This window comes from Mustela putorius, unplaced genomic scaffold (genome assembly GCF_011764305.1).
Source record: "Mustela putorius furo isolate JIRA1106 unplaced genomic scaffold, ASM1176430v1.1 tig00003923_pilon_pilon_pilon, whole genome shotgun sequence".
Classification (NCBI taxonomy): Eukaryota; Metazoa; Chordata; class Mammalia; order Carnivora; family Mustelidae; genus Mustela; species Mustela putorius.
The window spans coordinates 11,531,615-11,555,251 of record NW_025422068.1 but is presented as its reverse complement, the minus strand read 5'-3'; the positions used below and the strand labels follow the sequence as shown (position 1 = coordinate 11,555,251).

The 23,637-nt window shown below is 50.3% G+C and overlaps 1 protein-coding gene, 1 long non-coding RNA gene and 5 other non-coding genes across 8 annotated transcripts; 3 read left to right on the top strand and 4 right to left on the bottom strand.

Annotated features, from left to right (window-relative positions):
- Positions 1–892: 892 nt before the first annotated feature.
- Positions 893–965, bottom strand: TRNAV-AAC. Its single transcript has one exon. It is a non-coding gene; the product is annotated as a tRNA-Val (tRNA).
- A 296-nt stretch (positions 966–1,261) lies between these two features.
- TRNAP-UGG lies at positions 1,262–1,333 on the bottom strand. The gene has a single exon. It is a non-coding gene; the product is annotated as a tRNA-Pro (tRNA).
- Positions 1,334–3,775: 2,442 nt separating this feature from the next.
- Positions 3,776–3,848, bottom strand: TRNAT-UGU. Its single transcript has one exon. It is a non-coding gene; the product is annotated as a tRNA-Thr (tRNA).
- Positions 3,849–4,888: 1,040 nt separating this feature from the next.
- TRIM7 (tripartite motif containing 7) lies at positions 4,889–14,749 on the bottom strand. Its single transcript, XM_004780211.3, has 8 exons — positions 13,952–14,749; positions 12,930–13,025; positions 11,580–11,810; positions 10,790–10,812; positions 10,378–10,493; positions 9,837–9,872; positions 7,846–8,384; positions 4,889–7,367 (listed from the first exon to the last, which is right to left on the bottom strand). Exons 1-7 carry the CDS (start codon positions 14,669–14,671, stop codon positions 7,873–7,875), a joined length of 1,734 nt encoding a protein of 577 aa, XP_004780268.1. The 5' UTR covers positions 14,672–14,749; the 3' UTR covers positions 4,889–7,367; positions 7,846–7,872.
- Positions 13,600–22,807, top strand: LOC106004465. 2 transcript variants are annotated; one of them, XR_001177467.2, is made up of 4 exons: positions 13,600–13,698; positions 19,102–19,252; positions 21,116–21,287; positions 21,611–22,807. It is a non-coding gene; the product is annotated as an uncharacterized LOC106004465 (long non-coding RNA). The 2 variants fall into 2 exon arrangements; XR_006603428.1 differs by having other exon boundaries at positions 13,641–13,687.
- On the top strand, positions 16,985–17,056 carry TRNAA-UGC. The gene has a single exon. It is a non-coding gene; the product is annotated as a tRNA-Ala (tRNA).
- On the top strand, positions 17,525–17,597 carry TRNAK-CUU. The gene has a single exon. It is a non-coding gene; the product is annotated as a tRNA-Lys (tRNA).
- Positions 22,808–23,637: the final 830 nt, after the last annotated feature.

Sequence of the window (23,637 nt, the reverse complement as noted above, 5' to 3'; positions counted from 1 at the left end):
AAAGGTTATGGGTTAAAAAAAATTAAGGAGGTGCATGCAGGGTTCCCCTCTCCTTTATTTAATTTCTAAAAATAATGCACACTCACGGATCAATTTGGAAAAACAAAACAAAAAACAAAAAACTCTGCAGGTGATACAGGCTTCCCTTCCGCGGGGTTCCCACCCATTCTCCAAAGTGAACGCGTTAGAGCCCTTCCCCAAACCAGGGCCGAGGGCGTGCTCTCCGCGAGTCCCTCTCCTCTGCGCGCGGGTGGAGCCCGGGGGTTCTGGTCAGATTAACCCCCGCGGTCGGGATGGGGTCTGCCCTAACCCTAAATTCTTCCCAGCGCTTTCTTTCCCTGAAGACCCTTGCAAAGTTATCAGCAGGGAAAGGTGACACCCCAAGCCCGACTCCGGCGGGGTAGTGTGGCGGAGCAGTCTAAAGCGCTGGATTAAAACTCCAGTCTCTTCGGGGACGTGTGTTCGAATTCCACCGCTGCCAGCCGGGTCTGCTATCGATCGCAGACTGGGACGAAGCGGAATCGGGCACTGTCCGCTTTCAGTGTCACCCACCCAGCGGGCGGCCATACGCCGCGCTCTGCGCCTTCTGTGCGCGCGTGTTCCGGACAGCAGGTTGGGCTGGGGCAGGTGGTTACAGGCGCGCGGGGCGGGCACCCTTGCCTCCGTCCTGAAGGAGCGCACAAAAGGCGCCGACGTCTCCAACTAGGGGGAGAGGATGGTGGACATCCTGAACCGAAGCCAGGTTTGTCCGGTACAGTCTCCAAATACACCCCAGGGAAATAAATCCCGAATAGTAGTTGACGGTGGATGTTCTAAGCCGGGGCCGAGTTTGGCTCGTGGTCTCCCCAGATTTTAACCAGCAGGAAGAAAAAAAAAAAAGAATCGTACAAATTGTTTCCGCCCGGTTTCGAACCGGGGACCTTTCGCGTGTTAGGCGAATGTGATAACCACTACACTACGGAAACCTATTGGTAGTGCTTTCTCTGTAATGTCCTTAATCGTCTCGAAAGCCTTCCGTGGTGGCGACCACAGTGTTCTGTGGCTGAAGAGAGAAGGCACCGCTTCCCCAATCGGCGGAAAACAACCGCGAGCCGCTGTGCGAGCAACCGTCGGTTCCGGAGCGACGCACTCGCTCTTCCACCTGCCCTTCTGTCCGACCCCCCAGCCCCTCGGAACTTTCGGGTCCGCCATCTGCCTGCCTAAGACCCCAACCGTCCGCCCGAGAAGAAATGGAGTTTAAAACCACGTAAAATGAAAAAGCGGGCTCGTCCGGGATTTGAACCCGGGACCTCTCGCACCCAAAGCGAGAATCATACCCCTAGACCAACGAGCCATCCCGCTCCCAAGTCTTTGGTTCAGTCCATAATCTGGATCTAATTGGACTAGGTTTTGGTCACCAATGGCAACTTTTATTTTTAACGTTTTGGAATTATCTCCTAGACCTCGGGGTCGCAGCCCCCGCATGCGCCGTTAACATCACCTGCGGGCAGCTCGCCCCGCGAAAGTACCCAGATCCCTCGAACCCTCTCCGTGCGCTGGGAGAGCCTCCCGGCGAGCGCGCCTAGGACAGCAGGCAGGGGCACTCCTCCGCTTTGGGGACCGAGAGCCCCCCGCCCAAGGGAGCCCAAGCGAGGCCCAAGTCTGGAGGCCGCGGGCCTGGGCGCCGAGTCGGGGACCAGCCGGAGTGCTCCGGGAGAGGAAAAGGAGCGGGGTTTGGAGGGGAGGCGGGACAGACGGGGTCTTGCGCCGCGACGGGCGAAATGAAGCCCGAGTGGTCCCTTCAGGTGGGGCGCCTGGTAAAAGGACGAGGGCGTTCGTGTTTGTTTGTCTGTTTATTTGTTTGTTTTAATGCAAATGTGAAAAGCAACGTAACGCTTTGCAAATGTAGAGAAGTGTAGGGCAGAAACCAGATAACCGGTGGCGGTGCCTGGGTGCCCAGCTCGGGAGGCTTGCACCAGAGCGCGCACGCACTCGTCGCGCAGGCTGGGCGCCGCCCCGCCTCTCCGCGTGGAAGCGGTTGCACGGGAGTAGCCCTCGCTCGCGGCGAACCAGAGTCCAAGGCTGTGAGAGCGCTCTCCTCCTTCGTCTTGGACCTGCTTTCCCCAAAAGGCTTTAACTGCACTGGGCTATTCGGAAGTAAAAAAATAATAATAATAAATAATAATAAACAAATTAAAAAACAAAAAACAAACCCATTTTTTAAAAAAACTGATTTTGGTTCCCTTATGTAAAATTCACGAAACTCCACTCAGAGCTGGCCAAAAAATTCCCAGAAAAATTCCCTACGAAGATTGTTGCAAAACAGTGGGAGATGAATGGGGCTAACCCTCTTCCAGGAAACACAGTGCTCCTGTCCCCACTGCCACTCCAGGATCTTGCCAGCCTCTGCGTTGACCGCTCCATTGGATGCTCCCCTCGGCCTCTTCCTCGGAGCACAAGATGCTAACAGGCCTCTTCCTTAACTGGCACCGTCCTCGCCTCCTTTCGTGCGCGCAAAGTGTTGGATGGGCTCTGTCCTGGGCCACCGTGTGTCCTCGCGCTCTTGGTCACGACCGCCTCCGAGTTGCAAGCATTGGCTTCCCTTCTCTATGGGATTATATCAGAAAAGTGCGAGCAGACGTCCTAAACTGGGAACACCTGCCCTAAAGTTTTTCAGTGCGACATTTGCTTTTTTTTTTTTTTAACCATTTTTAAAAACCATTTCGGTTTCCTTTTAAACGCAGAATTAATATATACTAAACTGACTTTCATTCATTTATGTTGTTCAAGGAAGTCAAGCGTACGAAATGCAATTATATCCCCAGAGAGCATTGGGGGCGCTGCCACATAGGCAGGGAGCCAGGCTCGCGGGAGTGCTGGGGACCGCCTGTCACGGCCTTTGCCTGCACACGACCAGGCGGCGACCCTGACCCGCCGCGCCATCCCAGCCCGCAGGAGCCCTCTGTCCGGTCAAATGGGACCTTCAAAAAGGTCACCGCGGTAACTCCAAGCCGCACTCCAGCGCCGTGTGGGTTTCGGAAACAACCCGACCCGGTGCCCCAAAGTGGAGAAAACCACTCGCGGAACCCTGGGGAGACGCGGGAGAAGGGATGAGTGGACTGTTGAATGGGCGCGCAGGCCTTGCCATCAGCCCGCTCGCATCCAAAGAGCCAAGACTGCATCAAGGTCCGGACAGATGCGCCCGGCATGGGCCGGGAGCGCACCTGCACCTGCCGGCACCTGCGCGTACCCGACTCCCAGGATTCATCCACCCCAATGAGCCCACCCTCAGGAGCAGGGCACCTCGGGAGCGACCTGGCCTCGGGAGCGACTACCTCACTACAGAGCCTAGATTGTGGGGACCCACGGGCAAGCCAAGCGAGGGCTTAAACCTAGCCCCCCTCCCGACTGAAACAGGTTCCCAGGGTGTGTTGTGGGAAGGTGGGCGTAGACAGCTCGTCTCCACTAAACCAAGATAGAGGAGACGAGGACTCTGCCCTGGGCTGAGTAGGGTGAGAGGAAAACGGAAGGATCCACCGCGGACTTCCCGAGAGCGAGCGAAACGCGCGAGGGACCGCTTCGGAGAGGTTGCGCGGAGCCCGCGGAGCCTGTGGCCGCAACGCCACGGGTGCAGGGGGTCTGGCTTCTCGGGAAATGCGGCCACTTCTCGTCACCCCGCATCCGAGGAGCCAAGACTAGTCAGTTCCACCTAGGGCCTGGCTCCCAGGAGGACGGAAATTCGTGTTGGTTCACAACTCTTCCGCTCTTCCAAAGGAGTGAAAAAAAAGCGGTGTAAAGGCCCCAGCGAGATTTGAACTCGCGACCCCTGGTTTACAAGACCAGTGCTCTAACCCCTGAGCTATGGAGCCAGCTGCAAGTAAGCTTTCTGCGCAAGGGCAGTTGACCGCCACCATCCACCGCGCAGCCTCAAAGTGCCACAGGGAGGAGCCAAGTGCTGAGAGGCGAGCCGCCGCCTTTCAACCGAAGAGAGCCTAATGTCGCCGCCGTCGTCTCAGCAGCGATGTCTGCCAGTGTCAAAGGAGGCAGGTCAAGCCGCAGACCCTGAGAGAACTACCCGCAGAAAGAGGGCAGACGGAGCGCCCCGCCGGGCTGTGAGTAGGAAGACAAGACGCTACGCGGGCAGGGGTGGGACCTCCAGCGGGCGGGGCTTAGGAGGGCCCGAGGTCTTCCGGGGTTTTAGGGGTCAGGGGAAAAGACCCGTTGGTTGGAGAGGGCCTAGACTGGCTGTGTATGAGCTTGAGGGCACGAGGTCAGGGCTGCGAGGGAGGTGTTAGGGGGAGAGTGTGAACAGGCCTGTCCTGAAGGAATCCAGGTGCGGGCTTGGAGGGTGGGATTCAGTTGGGCAGCGAGAGATCTGGAGGGAGAGCCCGAGAGGTGTCGGAGAAATCAGAAGGTCCGGGCGTGAAGGATTAGGAAAATTAGACAAATTAGGAAAAGGCAACCCATTGGGACCGCCTTAACTCTTGCGGAACCAGTTTCCTAAGAGCCCCTAAAGGCCCAAGGGATACGGGGCATGGAGAGTATGAGAGCCCAAGTGAGGGACAGGAGATGAGAAAGTGGCGGGTGTCCGAGATATGGAAGCAGCCCAGTGTCCATCACTGATGAATGGATAAAGAAGGGGTATATTTACACAATGCAATGCTATTCAGCTGTACAAAAAAACCAAACAACAACAACAACAAAAAACCTGAAATCTTGCCATTTGCGAGGACATGGATGGAGCTAGAGAGCCTAATGCTAAAGGATGTAAGTGAGAAAGATAAATATGATTTCACTCGTGTGTGTAATTTAGGAAACAAATGAGCAAAGGGGGGAAAATGAAAGAGAGACAAATCAAGGAATAGACTCTTAACTGTAGAGAACAAACTGATGGTTATTCAAGGGGATGGGGTGGGAAGAGGGGTTAAATAGGGGATGGGGATTAAGGAGTACACCTGTCATGAGGAGCACGGGGTGATGTAGGGACGTGTTGAATCACTATAATGTACACCTGAAGCTAATAAAACACTGTATGCTAACTCACTGGAATTAAAGACTTGAGATAAAACTTAAAAGAACAAAAAATAAATAAACAAATAAAATAAAAGAACAGCATGATGGCTACAAGTGGTAGACCTTAACCTGGTGGCCCAACCTGCCCCATGATCCCTGCAAGGCCAGGTGACTTGGGTCTGTGGGTGCCCTACAGTCTGCAGGCTGAGCCATGTAATGGTCTGCTGTTGTTGTTGGGTTTTTTTGTTTGTTTGTTTTGTTTTTGTGTTTTTGTGTTTTTGTTTTCAGGGAAATGGCTCATGCAACTCAAGGATCTGGGATTCATAGGTGGGATCTGAATGAACCAAGTTAAGCCAGTCATTGCTTTCAGAGACCCAAACATCTCCCAGATCTTGGGATGCCCAAAGGATGGGAGAGAAAAATGCACACAATCACACAAACCCTCACACCCGCAGAGTGATATCCGAAGTCACTACACTGCCCTGGTGACCAAAAGAGAGCGTCTCTTATCCCCAATCTGTGATTGTTATTGTAACTGTTGTTATATTTCTTCAGATATATAGATGTCTGTGTAGTTACTCTGCAAATACACATATTCCAGTAGGCACACAATCCCATTTGCAAACACAAAAGCTGGAAATACACACACAGCCAGCCAGCCCTGCAGTCCCCAGACCTGGCCCTATAGGCATCTCTCCAGATAACCCCCTTCTGTGACCTGTAATATATCCTGCAGCACAGTTGTTATGTGACTTTAACTGTGCTACTCAATGCAAAACCCATACAAGCCCAGATACCATTAGGGCTTGATGATAACATCAGCCAATTTAATTAGCAAGTGAATGTTAAAAATGGGTTTTGCTTGTAGATACTAATGGTATTCAAATACATGCATTGGCTATAGTGTTCTAAAGCTACTCTCCACATAGGACTCACCCTCTGGAATGAGACAATAATACTGTAGCCTGGACTCTCTTTTTTTTTTAAGATTTATTTATTTATTGGAGAGAGAGAGCATGAGCTGGTGTGGGGGCGGGGGGAGTTGTGCAGATGGAGCGGGAAAGAGTAATCTTAAGCAGGCTCCACGCCCAGCACAGAGACCCACAAGGGGCTCTATCTCACCATTGGAGATCATGACCTGAGCGGAAGTCAGGAGCCAGGCACTTAGCTGACTCAGCCACCCCTGTAGGCTGGACTCTTATATGATCCTGTTCCCAGCCCATAAATCACTAGATTCTGATTACCTGGTGCTTTGTCCACTGGGTCTGCCTCTAGAACAGTATCATGCCTGCCCTGTAAGACCGTTGTATGCAAAGTGTGCTTGAAACCTCTCAGGAACTCCATGACACTTGCAGACCAGACTATCCAGTTGTCACTGTCCCTACGTGCCCACACACCTGTCTAAACCTGTGCGGGACAGAATAGGCTGAAATTGGCTTTCATCTAGCCAGGTAACCAGGTAGTGGGGGATGAGATGTAGGCCCCTGACCTAAATATGGGGTGGCTAATATTTAACAACAAATGAAAAATAGGGTCTTATCAAACTGACATAGGTCTGTTTGCAATACCTAAACCTTATTCACGTGCTGATAAATGCCCTCTTTGTAATCCACACACATACACCCCTGCCCCCTCCATCCAAGATATTAACACATGTGCACACATTGCTCACACACTTAAACACACCTGCTCACCCAGTCTAGCAGAAACCTTTGCTCCTGCCGTGCTCTTGCACTCAGACTGGGGGAGTCAAGAATGAGCTCAGCTACCCTAGAAATGAGCTCAGTCTATATTTCCATCTCCTCTTCCCTTTTCCCTGGGGAGCAATAAGTGGGGAACAGCCCAACACCCCCTCCCCAAAGCCCACCCAAACAGAAGCTAGGCAACAATCAGCCAAGGGATTAATACCCCACCAGGGCACAGGCTGAATAGACCTTGGCACTAGACTGCTGCTGGCATACATTTGCCAAGTTCTAGAAAGGGTATGTCAGAGGCATGTCTGTGCTATGTGCAGTCCCCTCCTGATGGCAGCTGTGTCTGTAAAATCGTAAGTGCTGTTCTGTGTTTCAAAATTCCATAACCTGTGGTCTCCTTACTCAAGGGAGACTATACCTTTGCATCTGAAAGGGGTTCAGGCATCTGTGAGAACACAGGGCTGTCATTGTGGCTGAGAATGTACATATCACTCTTTCTGTATCATCAGCTTGAGGAGTACTGGTAGGTAGCCAGGTCCTGGGCTTTCCTCTCGTGTACAGGTCAAGAATCTCCTTCCAGTTCTGGCCCAGGCTGTTCTCTGAGCTGGGAGGGAGTACAGCACTCCTTTCTGAGTAGAGACCCCAGGCCGGCTGGATCCAGGTGTCTGGAGGCAGAGCTGACTGCAGACAAGAAGGGAAACCAGAAGGGATGGTGAACTGGGCTGTCTGGGCCTGATCCTGCGCACTGACAGCACTGGGTTTGGTGCTGCTGGACAGAACCAGAGGCCATGCCAAGCCCAGGCAGGAAGCCCCAGAGATGGGAAGTACCTCTGTCAGCACGTGGGCTCCCTCCTCATCCCCCTCCACTTCCCCATAACTCAGGCCAGATCCACTTGCTGCCAGCAGGCAGAGGACAGGCCCTAGGGGCCAAGGACTCTCTTCCCCCGCTCAGGTGCCGGCGGAACCCTTTTCCACATCGCCTGTTCCGCTGGCTCCAGTGTTGTGGGTCTGCAGGAGCCCCTCCAAGGCCGCCCAGGCCAAGTGCGAGGAGCGGCGAGTGGGGCAGGCCCGAGGTTACCAGGAGGCTCCGACACTGGTAACTTTAACTGCCTCCCCTGGGCAGCCGGGACAAGGAGGAAGGCACCCTTGCCTGACTCACCCTCTGGGGCAGGCGGACGAAGCCCTCTCAAGGCCAGATTCGCAGGTAGGTGCCGGTGGAGCAGACGGAGAAAAGGGGGAACACGCGCTCGTGGAAATTGACGCGGAAAGTGTACAGGTGGCGCATGTCCTCCGCGGCGTAGAAGGACACGGCCCCCACCTCCAGATCCAGGGCCACCCGCACGCGGGACAGCTGGCCACAGCTGAGGGGCGTCCGCTCGGGGCTAGTCACCGCCCAGTACTTGCCACTGTTGAGCTGCAGCGCCCAGACGCCCTCCTCTGGGGTGAAGGGCGTGAGGCCCTTGCGACGCACGCTCTCCCGCGCCACACCGAAGGCCCAGCCATCCTTGGAGCCCACTTCCACCTCCCAGTGGTGCCGGCCAGAGGAGAATCCACAGGACGCCAGCACTCGCGTGTTGGTGTCAAAGCGGCATGGGTGGCAGGGCACGTCCTGCGCCCGCTGTCCGAGGCGCACGCTCTTCAGATCCAGAGAGAGAATGAGGCGCGGGTTGGCCGTGTCCGGGTCCAGGGTCAGCTCCACTGAAGGCAGACACAGGGAGGGACGTCCCGTGCAAGCCCCTCACTCAGCCCTCCCCGGCTACCTCTCCACCGCCATCCCCCCATAAGCACTCGGGGAAGTCAGACAGGTGGAGGGTAGGAACCTGACTGGGATGCCAGTTCAAAGAGATCCACAAATCCCATTTAAAAGACAATGGGGGGCGGGGATTTTGAACACTAGATACTGGAAGGAACTGTTCCCTTTTCTAATGGTGACTATGGTTTCATGGTTTTCTAATTTTTTAAAGTATATCTTTAGAGATAACATTTATGGAAATATTTATGGAAGGAACTTATTTGTGATTTGCTTCTAGTGGGAAGAAGTGGGTAAGGGTGTTTAAGAAAAATATTAGTTGAAGTTGTGTGATGAGAATGTAATATTCATTGAGATCTCCTACTTTTGTGTATGTTTAAAATTTTCATAATAAAAACTTAAAATGTGCACACTTGTCCTAATTACTATCTTCCAGGACTGCTGTTGCCCAGGGGAATCCCACAGTTCAGTATCCCTGCCCTCCTGCAGCTTCCTTTCTGGGGGGAGGGGAGAAGAGACAATAAAACATAAATATGGATGATAAGAAGAATCAGGAGAGAAAGATGTAATTTCAGAGTGGCGAGGGAAAGCGAAAAAGCCTCACTGCAATTCAGCCTCATTGCAATTCAGCAATGACATAAAGGAAGTGAGGAAGCCACTTATACTGAGGTCTAGAGGAAGCATACACCAGGCTGAGCCCCAGCCAATGCAGTGCAAATGCCCTGAGGTGGGTGTGTGCTTGGTGTACTTCAAGAGCAGGTAGGAGGGCTTGTCATGTCTACACAGAGGAAACCAGGGGAAGAGTGTGCACTGAGGCCTGATCCCTCAGCCTAGAAGACCACAGTGAGGACTGTGGTGAGGGAGACGGGCTGTCCCAGGGTTCCGCACAAAGGAGGGGCATGGTCTGACTCAGCTGGTTTAGATTGTTCCAAGGTAAATTCTGACTTAGCTTGTTCAGTCATCAGCATCAGGAGTACGTGCCCTCCCCTCGCCTGCCCTCCTGTGGGTTTGGCTCCCATTCACCCCAGAGTTCTGCAGTAATCAGAGGGAGTAAACTCCCTTCCTCTCTTCAGTCTCCTCCTGCTTTCCCTGACCACCCCCAATGCGCCACCCCCCAACACACATACAACCTGTGTCCCCAGGAGAGGTCTCTGTCTGTATGGGAGAGGGGAGAGCGCCTGGTCCAAGGGAGTGACCCACAATTTATAGGCCTACAAGTCCCACTGCAGCCTGAGGGAGCCAGAATTGGGAGGCAAGGATGAGGAAGCAGACAGCAGAAAGCAGAGGCAGGCAGGCAGAAGGAACAAACATGCACAAAGCCCAGAGAAACTTCATGTGCAAGGACTGGATTCTCTGCATGGCCAGATAATGGGAACTCCCTTTCACAACAACCATCATACCTTTCTCCTCTTTCTCCAGCTCTCCCCGAAGATCCTCTGAGGAGGAAAAACAAAGCAGTGTATGTGTAACTGACTGGGGAGATTGTCTATTTGGCAATGATAGCAATACCACCTCCTCTGACATTTATAGCCCTACCGGCTCACCCACTCCCCAGATACCCCAAAGGCTGAGAGTTGATGTGCAGGCACTGGGTCAAGTGTCAGGGATGGGGAAGGGCAGTATCCTAGCTCTACCTCTCCAGCTTCCCCCTCTTTTGCCTGAGCTGGTCTGAGCTGAGCTCTTCTTCCTCATCCCTCTTTTTGCACCTATATCCCCCTCTACCCTGACTGTCCCTGGGGGAATCTTTGTGCTAGGGAGATGGGGGGCTGCTGCTGAATGGATTTGCTACCACCATTTCCCTGCACCAGTCTGGCCTCGACACACCCTAGCTCCTATTTTCTCACATAGCTTTTGGAAAGGCACATCCTTGGTGCCTAAACTACCAAAACACAACATGGCCACCAGCACTGCATGGCCCAGGCCCAAGCACAGGCCTCTTACCTTTGAACTTCTTGAGCAACCCCTTTAAGACAAAGGTCTTGAGGGAAACATTCCAGACTTTATTCTTCATCTCAGAAGAGACCGTGGTTGGCTTGGGGCCAGGCACATTGTTGCATCTGCAGGACAAAGACCCTGAGGAAGGCCCCCAAACACTGTCCTATTCCCACTGGGCTAAGACAATTAGGATGGCAAGGTCCTCCTGCTGGGGAGAGTTGAAGAAAGGAGAGGCTGATCTTACACCAAAATATCTACAGCCAGGCAGGTGGACATTTGCCTTGGGGAGGTACACAGATAAGACAGTGTAGGAGCTGGGAGGTGAGAGGTCAGGGGTGAGGGAGTGAAGAGAGACAGCTCAGTGGAAAAAGAGAAGAGCCAGCTTGGAGAGGCCTAAGTAACTCTTAGGTCCACTCACCTCCTTAGTGTGTTTCGGAATTCCTGGAAAGAAGGATAAAAGAAAACCAACTCAGCATCAGGTAACCTCCAGTCACCCTTGATAAAATAAACTGGTCTCTTGTCCTGCTTCTAGAGGAATAAGCAGTACCGTGTACCAGCCCCCACCATCTGCATGGGTCTAGATGGCAATGGCTTTCTGCTGGTGGCTGATGACTGGGTGTCTCATCACCTCCCTTCCCACAGCCTTGCAAAGGCTCCCTTCATTACAGATTCATCACTGGAGCCATGTGCTGGGATCTAGTGTTTCCTGCGCTCTCGACACCACCCCAGATAAGAACAGTCCTTTGGCAATGACTGGTCACTCAGATCAGCATCTTTTAAATGACCATGCTTGACCCATTTGTGACCTGTGATGTTTATTTGTGGATCGTGACTATTTACTTTCAAAGAAAGTAGAGTAGAAAATGTCAAAATATCAAATGCATGTATTAAAGAGAAGCATTCTTTTCTGAGACTTTTGTCACAAGGCTTCTCTATGCCTTGTATATAGCTCTTTGGATCTCCTTTCTGTCTGTTATGATTCATGAATCGCTGAGTAAAACCAGAAAGATCTTTATTGTGGCTCAAGGTCAAGAAAGTTTTGAATCTTTTTATACCTTTAACCCTGGGAGAATCGGGGCAGTCTTCTCCAGTCCTCTTCTGCTCAAGTATGTGATTCTACTAAACTCACAGAATCTGACTCTGTTCTCACTTGCCATTTGTGATGCCTTAGGATAAATGATTCATACCTCTGGCCAATCCAGACTCACCTGGAGAAAGTCAAGGTCAGGCTTTCGAGATGTCTCCTGGATCTGGCTGCTGAGCTTGGAGAGATGGGTGATCTCACCCCCAAGCTGAGCTATGTTCTCATTCTGCTTCTGTGTCACCTCCCGGGACAGCTCCTCCAGACGGCCCAAGAGCCTGCCCTCCTGCTCCACCAGGAAGGCCCGCAGTGCCTGGAACTCTGCGCTCACCTTCTCTCTCTCAGCTGCCATCTGCTTCTGTGTCAGGAAAGTAGAAGTTGGACAGGCAATGGCACATCAAGACGTAGCATTTGGAGAGTAGCCTCAGTCATCCCACTGGACAGAATTCCACCCACCTCACTGTTCAGCGGTCAGAGGCTCACCTATACATACCCACCACCCACATCTTCTAGTTTAAATATCCCAACTCTGAGCACACAGCGGCTTCAACACATGCTCCCATATCCCCTGTCACAAATGTGCTTTCTCACCAACCTAGAGCAGCAGCAAACTTGCCACAGAACCACCCTGGGCTATAGCTGTCTCATTTGGAAAGGAGGAAGAATAAAATAGGGTCTCTCAGAGCCACTGTATGGATTAAACTGAGGTCACTTCCTCCTCATGCCCAAACACATGTATTTTGAGTTAAAAACAAGACTGGGGGCCCAAAATGGAGTCACCCATGCTAAGTCCCATACCAGGAAACAGAGATGTAATTACAGATTCAATTTTCCCAGAAATAGAATTTTAAAAAAGACAAGCAAGAATCCCCTGATCAGCATTAGTTAAGTAACTACCTGATAAACCCCTACTCTCCCCAAGAGGGACAGTAACTTTGTAATAACCAATCTGCTTTTTGGCGTAGTATAAATTCCTTGTTCCTGCTTCCTTCTGCCTATAAAATCTTTTGCCTTGTATAGCTTTTCAGAGTTTGGGGTTTTTTGTTTGTTTGTTTGCTTGCTTGTTTTTGTTGTTCTTGTTTTTTGTGTGAGAGAGAGAGAAAGAGCACAAAAAAGGGGAGCAGCAGGCAGAGAGGCAGGCTGCCCGACATGGGCTCAATCCCAGGACCTGGGATCACAACCTGAGCCAAAGGTAGACGCTTAGCCAACCAAGCCACCCAGGCGCCCTTTCAGAGTTCTTTCCTATCTGCTAGATGGGCTGCTGCCCCATTCATGAATTGCTGAATAAAGACAATAATATCGAAAAAATTTTACTCAGCTAAATGTTCTCCTTTAACATTTGTCATCCCTCCAATTTTCACTCTTGACTTTACTTCTTTTTAAAGAATGCCCCCACAGGGCCAGGATGGTGGGCGGTCCTCTGTTGTCACTGAAAGAGGGCCCACCTGGGGGAGCACTAGGGGGGTGTTCAGCTCACCAGAAGCTCCTTGCTCTCCTTCTCTTCCGTGGAACGGAACACCTCATAGTCCTCCAGATCCTTCTTCAAGACCTTCAGCCTGGACTCTAGGAGTTCCTGTGGGGGGGGGGGGGTGTGAGAAAGGAGACATTATGGGGGAGGACTCTGGAAACCCCAACTTGTGCCTTTCTGGAGCTATCCAGGAGAAAGAGAACCTCTTCATTGAATAGAGGAGGCAGGGTTGAAGCCATATCTGGACATAGGGATGGCTACCACCTGCACAGGCTCACATAAGGGAAGAGGGCAACTGAAGGGTAACTCCTAAGCCCCAAGGTCTTATTTCCTAAAGACCATCTGTACACAATACAAGCTGAAATGCAGGCTATGTACAAGCCCAGCCTACCTAGTCTTCCCCGCTGCTTTCCTCCTCACCATCAGAAAGCCTCCTGGATGGGAGGGCTGGAGTGGGGTAAGGACTAAAGAAAGACTGGGGCTGTGTGCCCATAGCCTCTGTGGACACCCCAGAAAGGAGGCAGGGAAGAGACTGCCCCAGATCCGTATCTTTGACACAGCCCAAGACTGCCTTTGGTTCTCTACTCAACCCAGGAGTCCCCCACTGCCTGGCCCCAACCCCTCAGAAGGCCTCCCACTCGGGCCCAGGACGCGAGGGTGCAGCACACCGCCACGCCCAGGGAAAGGGCTGAGAGAGGGGGCAGGGAAGTGTGGGTGTGGCTGAGACACTGCTGGAAGCCGTGGAGAGAATCGCCAAGTCTGTGGAGGTATCGCGAAGGTGGGCCAGTAGGGAGCCCAGAGGGAAACTCGAGGATGGGTGGGAGGGTGGTGTTGGCGGAGCAGCGGCGACACAGCGAGAGCCGCACTCAGCACCCAGCGCTGGGTAGGTAGATCGGCAAAGGAGCAAAGAGGCAGGGTCTCCCCCGGGCCCCCCGCCTGCCCGCCGGCCGTCTGCGCCGCGCGCGCTGGAACGCCGCGAGAGCTGGGTCTTGGCTGTCTGCGCGGGGGTGGGGGCAGGGCGCGGCGCTCACCTTCGCTTCCTGCACAGCCTCGTCCAGCGGCAGCACTGCGTGCGCGCGGTGTTCACGGGCGCGGTCACACACCACGCATATGGCGCGCCCGTCGTCCTGGCAGTAGAGCTTGAGCGGTTCGCCGTGCTGGACGCACCCGGCCGCTGCCGCCTGCGCGGGCCCGCGCTCCCCCGGCGCGGCCGCCGGCAGACTGAAGCGCCGCAGCAGCGTGGTCACCGAGGCCAGCTGCCGGTTGGGCCGCAGCTGGCCGGGTCGCACGGGCTCTCGGCACTGCGGGCAGGGCAGCGGGCCGGGCAGCGGGCGGGACGCCGCGGGGGCTCCCACGGCGGGGCGCTCCCAGCAGCGCGCAATGCAGGAGCGGCAGAAACTGTGACCGCACTCGACGGACACCGGCTCGCGGAACATCTCCAGGCATATGGAGCAGGTGGTCTCCCCCTGCAGCTCCGCGGCCAGTGCCAGCGCCTCGGCACCGGCGCCGGGGTCCGTCCGCGGCCCCACCGCTGCCATGCGCTCCCTCGGCGTGCCTGAGCCGGGCGGTGCTGGGGAAGTAGAGGGGCCTGACAGTACGCGGTTCCGAGTGGGTTGGCCAGGTCCGGCCTCCGAGCACCCACTGGGAGAGGAAGGGCGGGGCTGGAGCCGGACTGGTGGAGACCGGAGCTGAGAGCTTGCCCGGCCGGGAAGCGAGACCGAAGCGAGCGCGCGGTGGGCGGGCCAGACCATATTTATGGATCGGATCCAAGTGCGGGCGGGCGCCGTGGGCCCCACTCGGGGCCCCTCAAACACTGGCTTTGATCTGTAGCCTCTTCCGTCCCCTGGCGTCCCCTCTCCGTCGCCCCCCCCCCCCCCTCGCCCAGACCCTCCGCTAGCCTCTCTAGGCACCCCCGGCCTGACCCAGGCAGCCTTGGGAAACGGGCCTGGACTGGTGGGCGCACAGCTGGGCGCCACTCCCGAGCCCCACCTAGCACGGCCGGGCCAAGGGCCTAGCGCCCGGGCCTTAGTGTCAGGTTCCCGGAGTGCAGGTTTGTCCTGGACCGGGGCTGAGCTAAATTTAGGGTCTGGAACGTGGCTCTTGCCCCCACCTCCAAGCGTGCCTTGTATCCACTTCTGTGGCTTCTTCTCCCACCGTTGTTCTCCCCCTTGTTTATTCTTTCTTTAATTCTTGGCTTTGAACAAATAATACATTTACAATACATTTTCCCATTTGAATCTCCACCAAATGAACCCAGTCCTCTACTGTCCCTCCAGAACTGCCAGGAATATTTGGTTCCACCACCATTCCTCATTCCCAAAGGGCACTCGGGGCGGGCATTAGACACCACCCTCCTCAGAAACCACTCTTGTCAAAGTTACCAGTGACCTCAGTAACCTAAAGGCAAAGGCTCCTCCTCGGGCCTACCTCACCTGCCCTTTCCTCTGATGCTTCCTCCTTGCTGACACTCTTCCCAGGCATCTTTGTGGATGCTGTAGTCCCTGGCTCTCCTACTTTTTTCTTGGCCTCCCTCGTGGGTTCTTCCTCCTCTTCCTGCACTTGCTCAGTTCTTGGACCTCTGTCTATACTCACTCCTGATCTCTTCCACTTCCTCGGCTTGAAAGACCCTCTTGCGGATGCCACAGTACACATCCCCACCCAGCATCCCCTGCTGTTCCTGGTTCTCACATCCCACTCCCAGTAGCATGTTCTAAGGGGTATCACACACTCACCATATCCACAACTGTACTTCTCATCTGCCCCTCCACCTGTTCCTTCCAGAGCCTTCCCCACACCACCCCATGTAACATCAACTCCATCCCTCCAGGTGCGCAGGCCAAACTGGGAGTCCTCCCTGTGACTCCCAAGAGGAAAAAATGCACATGCTCCACCCTCAGTCCCCTGTGTGTCCTCACTCACACCCTCCACTGCACCATCTCCAATGACCTCATGATCACAACAGTTCTCTCCCCTTTGGTCACACTGCCCTACCCCAGCTTCTCCACCCAGCTCTGAGAACAGTCCTGTTGAAATGTTAAGTCAGATCAATTTTAAGTTCTCCTCTGCTCAGACCCTCCATTGGCTCCCACTGCTCAAAGTAAAAGTTGAAGTCTTTTATAATCCTCCAAACGCCCTACCTGTTCTTTGACCCCACCCCCTGCACCCAGCCTCTCTACCTGCATCTCCTATCACTCTTCCCTGTTGACTCCTCTCTTCTCACAGGGACTGCCTTGCTATTCCTGCAAAATGCCAGCAAGATCCTATTTCAGCACCTTTGAACTGGCTTTTACCTTTACTGGGACCTCTCTTTTCCCATACTTGCATGGCTTTCCCATACTTCCCACCTCCTTCCAGTTCTTGTTCCGAATGTCATCTCTCAGCAAAGCCAGCCGGGACAACACTGTTTAAAATCACCTCTTACCACACTCTTGTCCTTCAACCTGGCTCTGTTTTCTCTCTAACACTCTGGAATTTGAGCTGTTAGAGGAGATGACGGTGTCAGTTTTGTTCGTGGCTGGACCCCCAGGGTTCTAGAGCAATTCTTGTTGCACAGTAAGAAAAGTAAACTTGTCTTGGGTTGAACTGATTAAAACGTGGTTCCAAATTCAGATTTACAGATGTGGTTCACAGCGAAAAATGTGCCCAGGGTCTATGCTCCAGTCTCCTTCCATCCCAAAGGATCAACTTTCCGATTGTGAATTATTTTTACACAAATATTATGTCGTTTACTACACTCCCATTCTTCCTGGTTAATAAACGTAGCAGCCTGTACACAGACTTCCTTACTTTCCCTTTTTGGCTCAGAGTTCATTTGGGGCATCGTGCCTGATGGTTTCCCCTGTTTTCCACTGCTGCCTTCGGGTGTTTATTCCGGCCCTGTTCTCCCCGCCAGTGTCCCTCAATGGATACCCGCTGCCCTGGAGTCAGTGAAGGGCTAGAACGCACCTCCGGCCCTGCCCGACCGGCTTTGCAAGCATCTGGACTGTCTTACCAGGCTCGTCGCACACCCACTGTCCATACTAATAAGCAGCCAAGGGAAGGTACAGAGAAGGTTCGAGGAAAGTGGGGATGTAGCTCAGTGGTAGAGCGCATGCTTTGCATGTATGAGGCCCCGGGTTCGATCCCCGGCATCTCCAATGCGGTGTTGCGGTTTCCGTTTTTTTCCTTCCGTGCCAAGTTTCCAAACGGCGAATGTTCGCAGAGCCCTAAGGGGAAATCCCGCATCTTGGAGTTCGCCCAGAATAGAAACCTCGGCGGCGGCCGCAGTGGCGGGACCCACCCACTCCAATCCCCAGACCCTACCTCTAACCTCCTGATTAAAATATCACAAGGTGAGCGTGCGAGTGACATTAGGAGGCCCACGTTTCCCCCTCCTTTGCGCCCTGCGCTTTCCGGGAGAGGGAAAAGGCTGGGTGGCTGGCAGAGCAGAGCAAGCAAAAAACAGACCCAGGTGGGAGGGGCGGTCGGGCAGGATCTGCGGAGGTTGAGTTTTCAGGTTTTCCTAGCGGCTGGAGTTTTCAAATAAACCCCTTTTTATGTCTGAAGCGGCTTAGAACCCGAATCCTACCTTGAATTAAGAATTGTTGAAATGTAAGTTCTCGGGCGCCCGGCTAGCTCAGTCGGTAGAGCATGAGACTCTTAATCTCAGGGTCGTGGGTTCGAGCCCCACGTTGGGCGCTATGTATTCTTTTTTGTTCACTTGACTCCCTCCGGGACGAACGGAGAAATTCTATTCTGGAAATTTCTTGTGTGCGATCCTGTGGATATAGGTTTTTTTTGTGGATATAGCTTTGTTCACTAATTTATGATTTACTGCTAACAAAATGAATTTTATAGAAGTGTATGTGAATTATTAGTTTTTAAAATTGTTCAAATATGCGTAATAAAACTTCCTGTTTCACTAATTGTTACATGTACAGTTCTGTAGCTTTACACACATTCACACAGTTGTGCAGCCATTACCACCATCCATTTCCACAACTTTTTCATCAGGCAATACTAACTCCCAGTTCTGTCCTTCCTCCAGCCTCTGGCAACCACCATTCTACTATCACTATGACTACTCTTCATTTTATATATATCCACATGCTACACTTTTTTTTAACCCTTCATCTGTCTATAAACACTTGGTTGGGTTCCTTCTGCCCTTTTGGCTTTTGTGAAAAATGTGGCTATTAGCATGGTGTGCAAATATCTGTTCAAGTTCCTGTTTTCACTTCTGTTGAGGATATACCTAGAAGTGGAATTGCAGAACATACGTATTTCTTTTTTTTTTCCTATTTTTCTTTCTAATTTTTATTCCAGTGTGACATATGGTAGTTCTGTGTTTAATTTTTTGAAGAATCAACCATAGCATTTAACACAGAGTTCCACAAAATGAATTTTTAAAACATTTTTTTGAGTAGCTTGTACACTGTACTGTTAAAAAATTGAACCATACATAAAAATATTCAGCAAAAAGGGTCTATCATCTTCCCTCATTAGGTAACAATTTTTGTACTTGTGTATATAGTCTTGCACAGTCATATATCTTTTGATGCAAATATATTTCTATTTTCCTCTATTTTATACAAAAAGATAATTATAACTCATATTTGAAGATCTTTCCATCTCAAGATGTAGAAAATTTTCTAAATCTTTTTTTTGCAGATGCATAATGTTCACCTGTAGATGACTCATAGTTTATTTAACAGATCACCTACCGAAGGACATTTGTATTGTTTCCAATCTCTTGTTATTATAATAAATTCTGCAGTAAATAAGTATGTAGTGTTGTTATTTTGCACTTTTGCACTCATATCTGTGGGCCAAATTCCTGGGAGTGAGATTGCTGGGTCAAGGTTTATATGTGATTGTAACTTTATGGAAATAAATCACTGGACTGTAGATCCTACGGGGTGATTGATAATCCTTCCTGTCAGCCATGAACCATGTTGCCTATTTCTCCACTGCTTTGGTGACAACGGGCAGCTTTAACAAATCTGACATGACTCTATCCCCCCAAAATCCCCTCACTGCTTGTCCTACAAGGTAAGATGATATCCATTGCAGGGCACTGTCTGACGGGAAGAGGGGCCTTCCTTTTGCAGCTCACAGGAACATACTCAGGCAAAAGATTCTGAAGATCAGCGTCACTCTTATTTATGGCTTCTATAGGACAACATCATTTTTCTTTTTTCAGGCTTGTTTCTGTGAAGGCTATCATGTTTTCTTCAAAACCATGACATCACTGCAAAGCCACGACACCACTGGAAAGGCCTCAATTATTTCTTATTCTGAGAATTTTCTCCCTTGGACAGAAAGAATCCAAGTAAATACAAGAAATTAAATTTGTATGTGATTTTCCACTTGGTCTTGGTGTCATATGGGGCATATTTAAATTATTAGGTCATGCATGTGACTTGTAGTTTATGATAATTATATATAATTTATAATTTACTTATATAATTATAAAAATATATGATCTACATATAAATAAATAAATCAACCATCCTCTTGAATATTTTCATTTAAAACCTCATTTGAGACCGATAATTATCTCCTCGTTTAAGCTATTTACGGCTATTTTCTAGCTAGTCTAAAAATACTCCAATATCAGCTATTTAACAGTCAGTGGTTTCCCTTTACTAGAGTTGGCAAAGCCTTTCTCTTAGGGTCTGTGTAGCATCAGGAGAAATGGTTCAACTACCATCAAATGCTGCCCTGTTTATAGTATATCACATTTGTTTGTGGGTGCAAAATCCCCTAAATAAAAGGCAGGTTTCGGTCACATGGTGTTGTCCTGGGGAATGTAAATTTGGGGCAAATAGGAAGACAAAATGTCAGCCAGAGCAACCTAATTCTGGAGGACTGCATGCTAAAGGAAGAGTGGCCAAATAGATGACCCAGAATGACCTGCTCTTCCATTATGTGTCAGGACCAACTGGATTAAAATCACTGGATATTTTGGGAAACTCTCTCTGCTGTCATTTGAGATGTTTAATGTCCAAGGACTAAGGAAGGTATTTTAATATAGAAAAAAACACTAACTTGTTGTGTGATTAATATTCAATTTATCTAGTTGTAAATGTTAAAGCCTAGTTTTTCTCAAGGTTTGAAGTTCAATTTACTAATACTGTTGTTGTTTTTTAAATCAAACCAGCAGTTTCTGGAACAGGAAAAGTTACTAGTTCCTTTAACTAGTTCCTTCCCTAGTTCCTTCATGAATTGTGATTATCAAAAGGCGTCATTCTGAACAACTGAGCCACTGGTGATATTTTCTTTTAGACATTCCAGGTGACAATTATGGACTGAACCCCCACTGAGTATGGAGGAGAAGGGGGCACTGATTAGGTCACAGCTAGAGTGCAGAGCCAGGACCTGAACCTCAGTTGCTGCTGTTGTCTCCCTAACCACCAACTCATAGCAGTTAGAAACACCATGTGTATTGTCTACTTGCAATCTTCTGAATGAGCCTATGTGTTCATTATCTGTCCTTAAAAACTCCATATTGAAGTCCTACTGTATTTCTCATTAGCCTGGAAGTCCTCTTAAGAGTATAGATCCGGTGTCCTTCACACATTTTTCTAACCACTTGTAAACAAAATCAGCAGCTGGTGTGGAACGATTCACCAGAAGTCAGAGCCAGGGAGGTATGGCTGTGAATCCTTATCCTCCAAGTTCCTGGTCTTTCTTTTCGTCTTGAATCCACCAAGCACACTCCTACTTTGGAGCCTTCCAACACTCAGCTCCCTCTCCCAAAGGCCTCTTCCCAAGATCTTTGAAAGGCTGGCTCCTTTTTTCCTGACTAAGCTCAGTCACCTCTTCTGATACATCTTTTTTAGCCCTTCTCTAATGCTGTCCTCTGTTTGCTTGCCACTCTGTCAGATCTCCCTCATTAATTTTCTAACAGTTCTTTTCACCCTCTGAGATAGAGCCAGTGGGGTGGGAAGAGATAAAATTGGAATTGTAGAAGAGAGAAAACTGAAGCTGGATGATGGGCACTTGGCATTTCATAATACCATTGTCTCTACTTTAAATTTCCTAATAAAAATATTTTTAAAATAAAGCAAAAGTTTATATACTTATGAGTGAGAGATTTAAAAAATTAGGTAAGTAATTTTGTACAGTAATGATATTGGGCTTGGGGGGCTCCCCCAAAAGTCGCTGGGCTGCTTCCCTGAAGCCTTCACTTTCTTTCCCCTCTTGAACTCTAGAGCCTGCTTCTACACACCTGCAGCATCCCACAGGCTCCAGACCAATGAGCTGCCAGTGAGGCTGAGTGAAGAGGGCGACTGGGTGAGACACCTCTGGAGGGACTGATGGTCCTTTTGACGGTTCACCACCACTGAGGAGGACACAGTGGGAGGAATGCAGGATAGACGCCAGGTGGGTTTGCCTTAGGGGGCAGGCGGGAGCGGCAGTAGGGTACCACTTGGAGGAGCAGGGGTGGGCCCCCTGAGGACAGGTGGATGGAGGCCCCTAGCTGAGAGTGAAACCAGGGGGGTAGAAGAATTTAAACTTGCACGTGGGAGTGGCAGTGGTGTGGACTGGCCGCCATCGCCGTTGGCCTCACCCAGCCAATCACTGACAGTCCACGGGCAGAACCAAAGCTGCTTTCCCCGCGGGGCTTGCTTGAATTTCCCTCGGTGCCCTGCGGCTTTTCCTCTCCTCCATCCTTTAGCTCCCACTTCTGTTTCCTGTACCCCCAGGTTCCCTCACCCTCTGTGAAGTGTCTGTGCGTCAGTGGCGTCACCTGGAAACCGGGGATAACAATGTTACCTACCTCCCGGGGTGGTTAGGCTCCTTTGAGGCTGACCCCTAAAACAGGACCGGACACCATCAGCACAGAGCGTGTGCCTGGTGCGGTAATTACCACTGCTAGGTCTTCCCTGAGAGTACTTTTCCCTGGCCTGCCTGACTTCCACTATATATTTCCAGCTCATGCCTGCTTGCACTTTTTAATATTTCATGTGTGGTTGCGTGGCCTTCTTGCCTTTTGTTGCCTTTTAACCCGTCATGCTCGTAAGTTCTTTGAAGGAGTGCTCCAAAGACATCCACCACCTTCTAATACCACAGACCTTGAGGCCTGGACTATATTGGTTGAAGTGAACGGGTCAAGAATGAGAAAAGACAAGAGTACGTGTAAAAATATAAAAAGTATTCAAACATATATGCACGTAGGTTCCAAAGACAGATGACTGAAGTAAACAAATTCACTGAAACTGTTCTAGATAAAGAGAAAAACACTAATGACTTCTTATTGTTTCCATCCAGTTTTGAACCAGGGACTTTCCACATGTTAAGTGAACGGGATAACCACTACACCACAGAAACAGATAATTGTGTGGTTGTTTCATGAGTCTAATAAGACTTATAGTCATGGACCCTGCCAGGGTCTCTACCCAACCAGGGAGGCAGAGCTCTTAGAACCATTCCTCGTGGCCCCGGGTAATATTGTCTAACTGCCCAGCTCCACCAATTAGTAGATCCGGAAGCCGGTCACATTCAGCAACTCAAAACAAAACAGGGAATGAAAGAAAGCAGGCATTGCAGCAAGGAAGGTAAATGCGGCTTTGGAGGTTTGAGACTAGATAATTCTCTCCATTTTGTCTCTTTCCTCTAGCAAAACAGCTCGAGGGTTTAAGTTTTCACCCATTTTGAGCTGGATTGACACTAACAATCTAAAGGATTAAGGAAATGGTAAACATATTAAAAGAATATGAGCTTTGAATATATTTCATCAAAATGTAGATATAAATTAGCCAAAAATAAAATTAGTTTTACATATGCTTCAGAAATGATTGTTTCTTCTAAATTAGGTGGAATTATCTATTAAAAATAAAAAGGATATTGAAATACCAAATTCTAAGTCAATGTTATTTAAATAAAGCTGAAAATTTAAAATTTGGAAATGTAATTAAATCTTTTAAGTATTTTCTAAAAATAAAACTAATCAATTCTAGCATTGAATGTCCATATTTGGGATGAGGCTTAACACATGGTATATGTAGATCTCTATATCTGCAAATGTAAGATTATTATTGATGGTTTAATATTGCAAAATGGGTTTTTTTGGTCACCTATGCTGATTCTGTGGAGACAGGAATTGGAATAGAGGTGGAGTTCTGCTGAGTCGGGATCCTTGAGCGTTTTCAATTTGTAAGCCCCTATCCACCAAACCACTGGGCAGGAGGTCCTCTTTTATGAGTCTAGTTCTCTCATCAAGATCACCAGGGGCCTGCAGGTGGCCCAATCCATAGAGGCCTTATCACATTCCTTTACTAGACCATGTATGGAATTTGACTCTATAGATCTGTTCCTCTTTTTTTTTGTACATCTTGACTCCCTTGGCCTCAGTGGAAGCTTCATTGCTAGCTTTACTCCTATTCTGACTCCTCCATCTGTCTACTCAGGACTATCTCCCTGGAGAATCACACTGCGATTGACAGCTTGACCCAACCTCTACCCCACCCATCTGTGGCTCCAGCAAAGACAGCTCTCCCCAAGTTTCAGATACATGTGTCTTGGACGTTTCGACATGTCCAACCTGTTCAAGACTGAACTCCTTACTTCTCTCTCACCCCCCACCCTCCACTCCTTAGTGTTAGAAGGTGGAGAGCCAGTAATGTATCCTCTAGAGTGAGAAGGCACATTAAGAGAGGAAAAATAAAGCAAGCCACTCCATATCGCTTATGGTGAGTTTCATTCAGGATAACTTACTGAGGGACTATGGGTG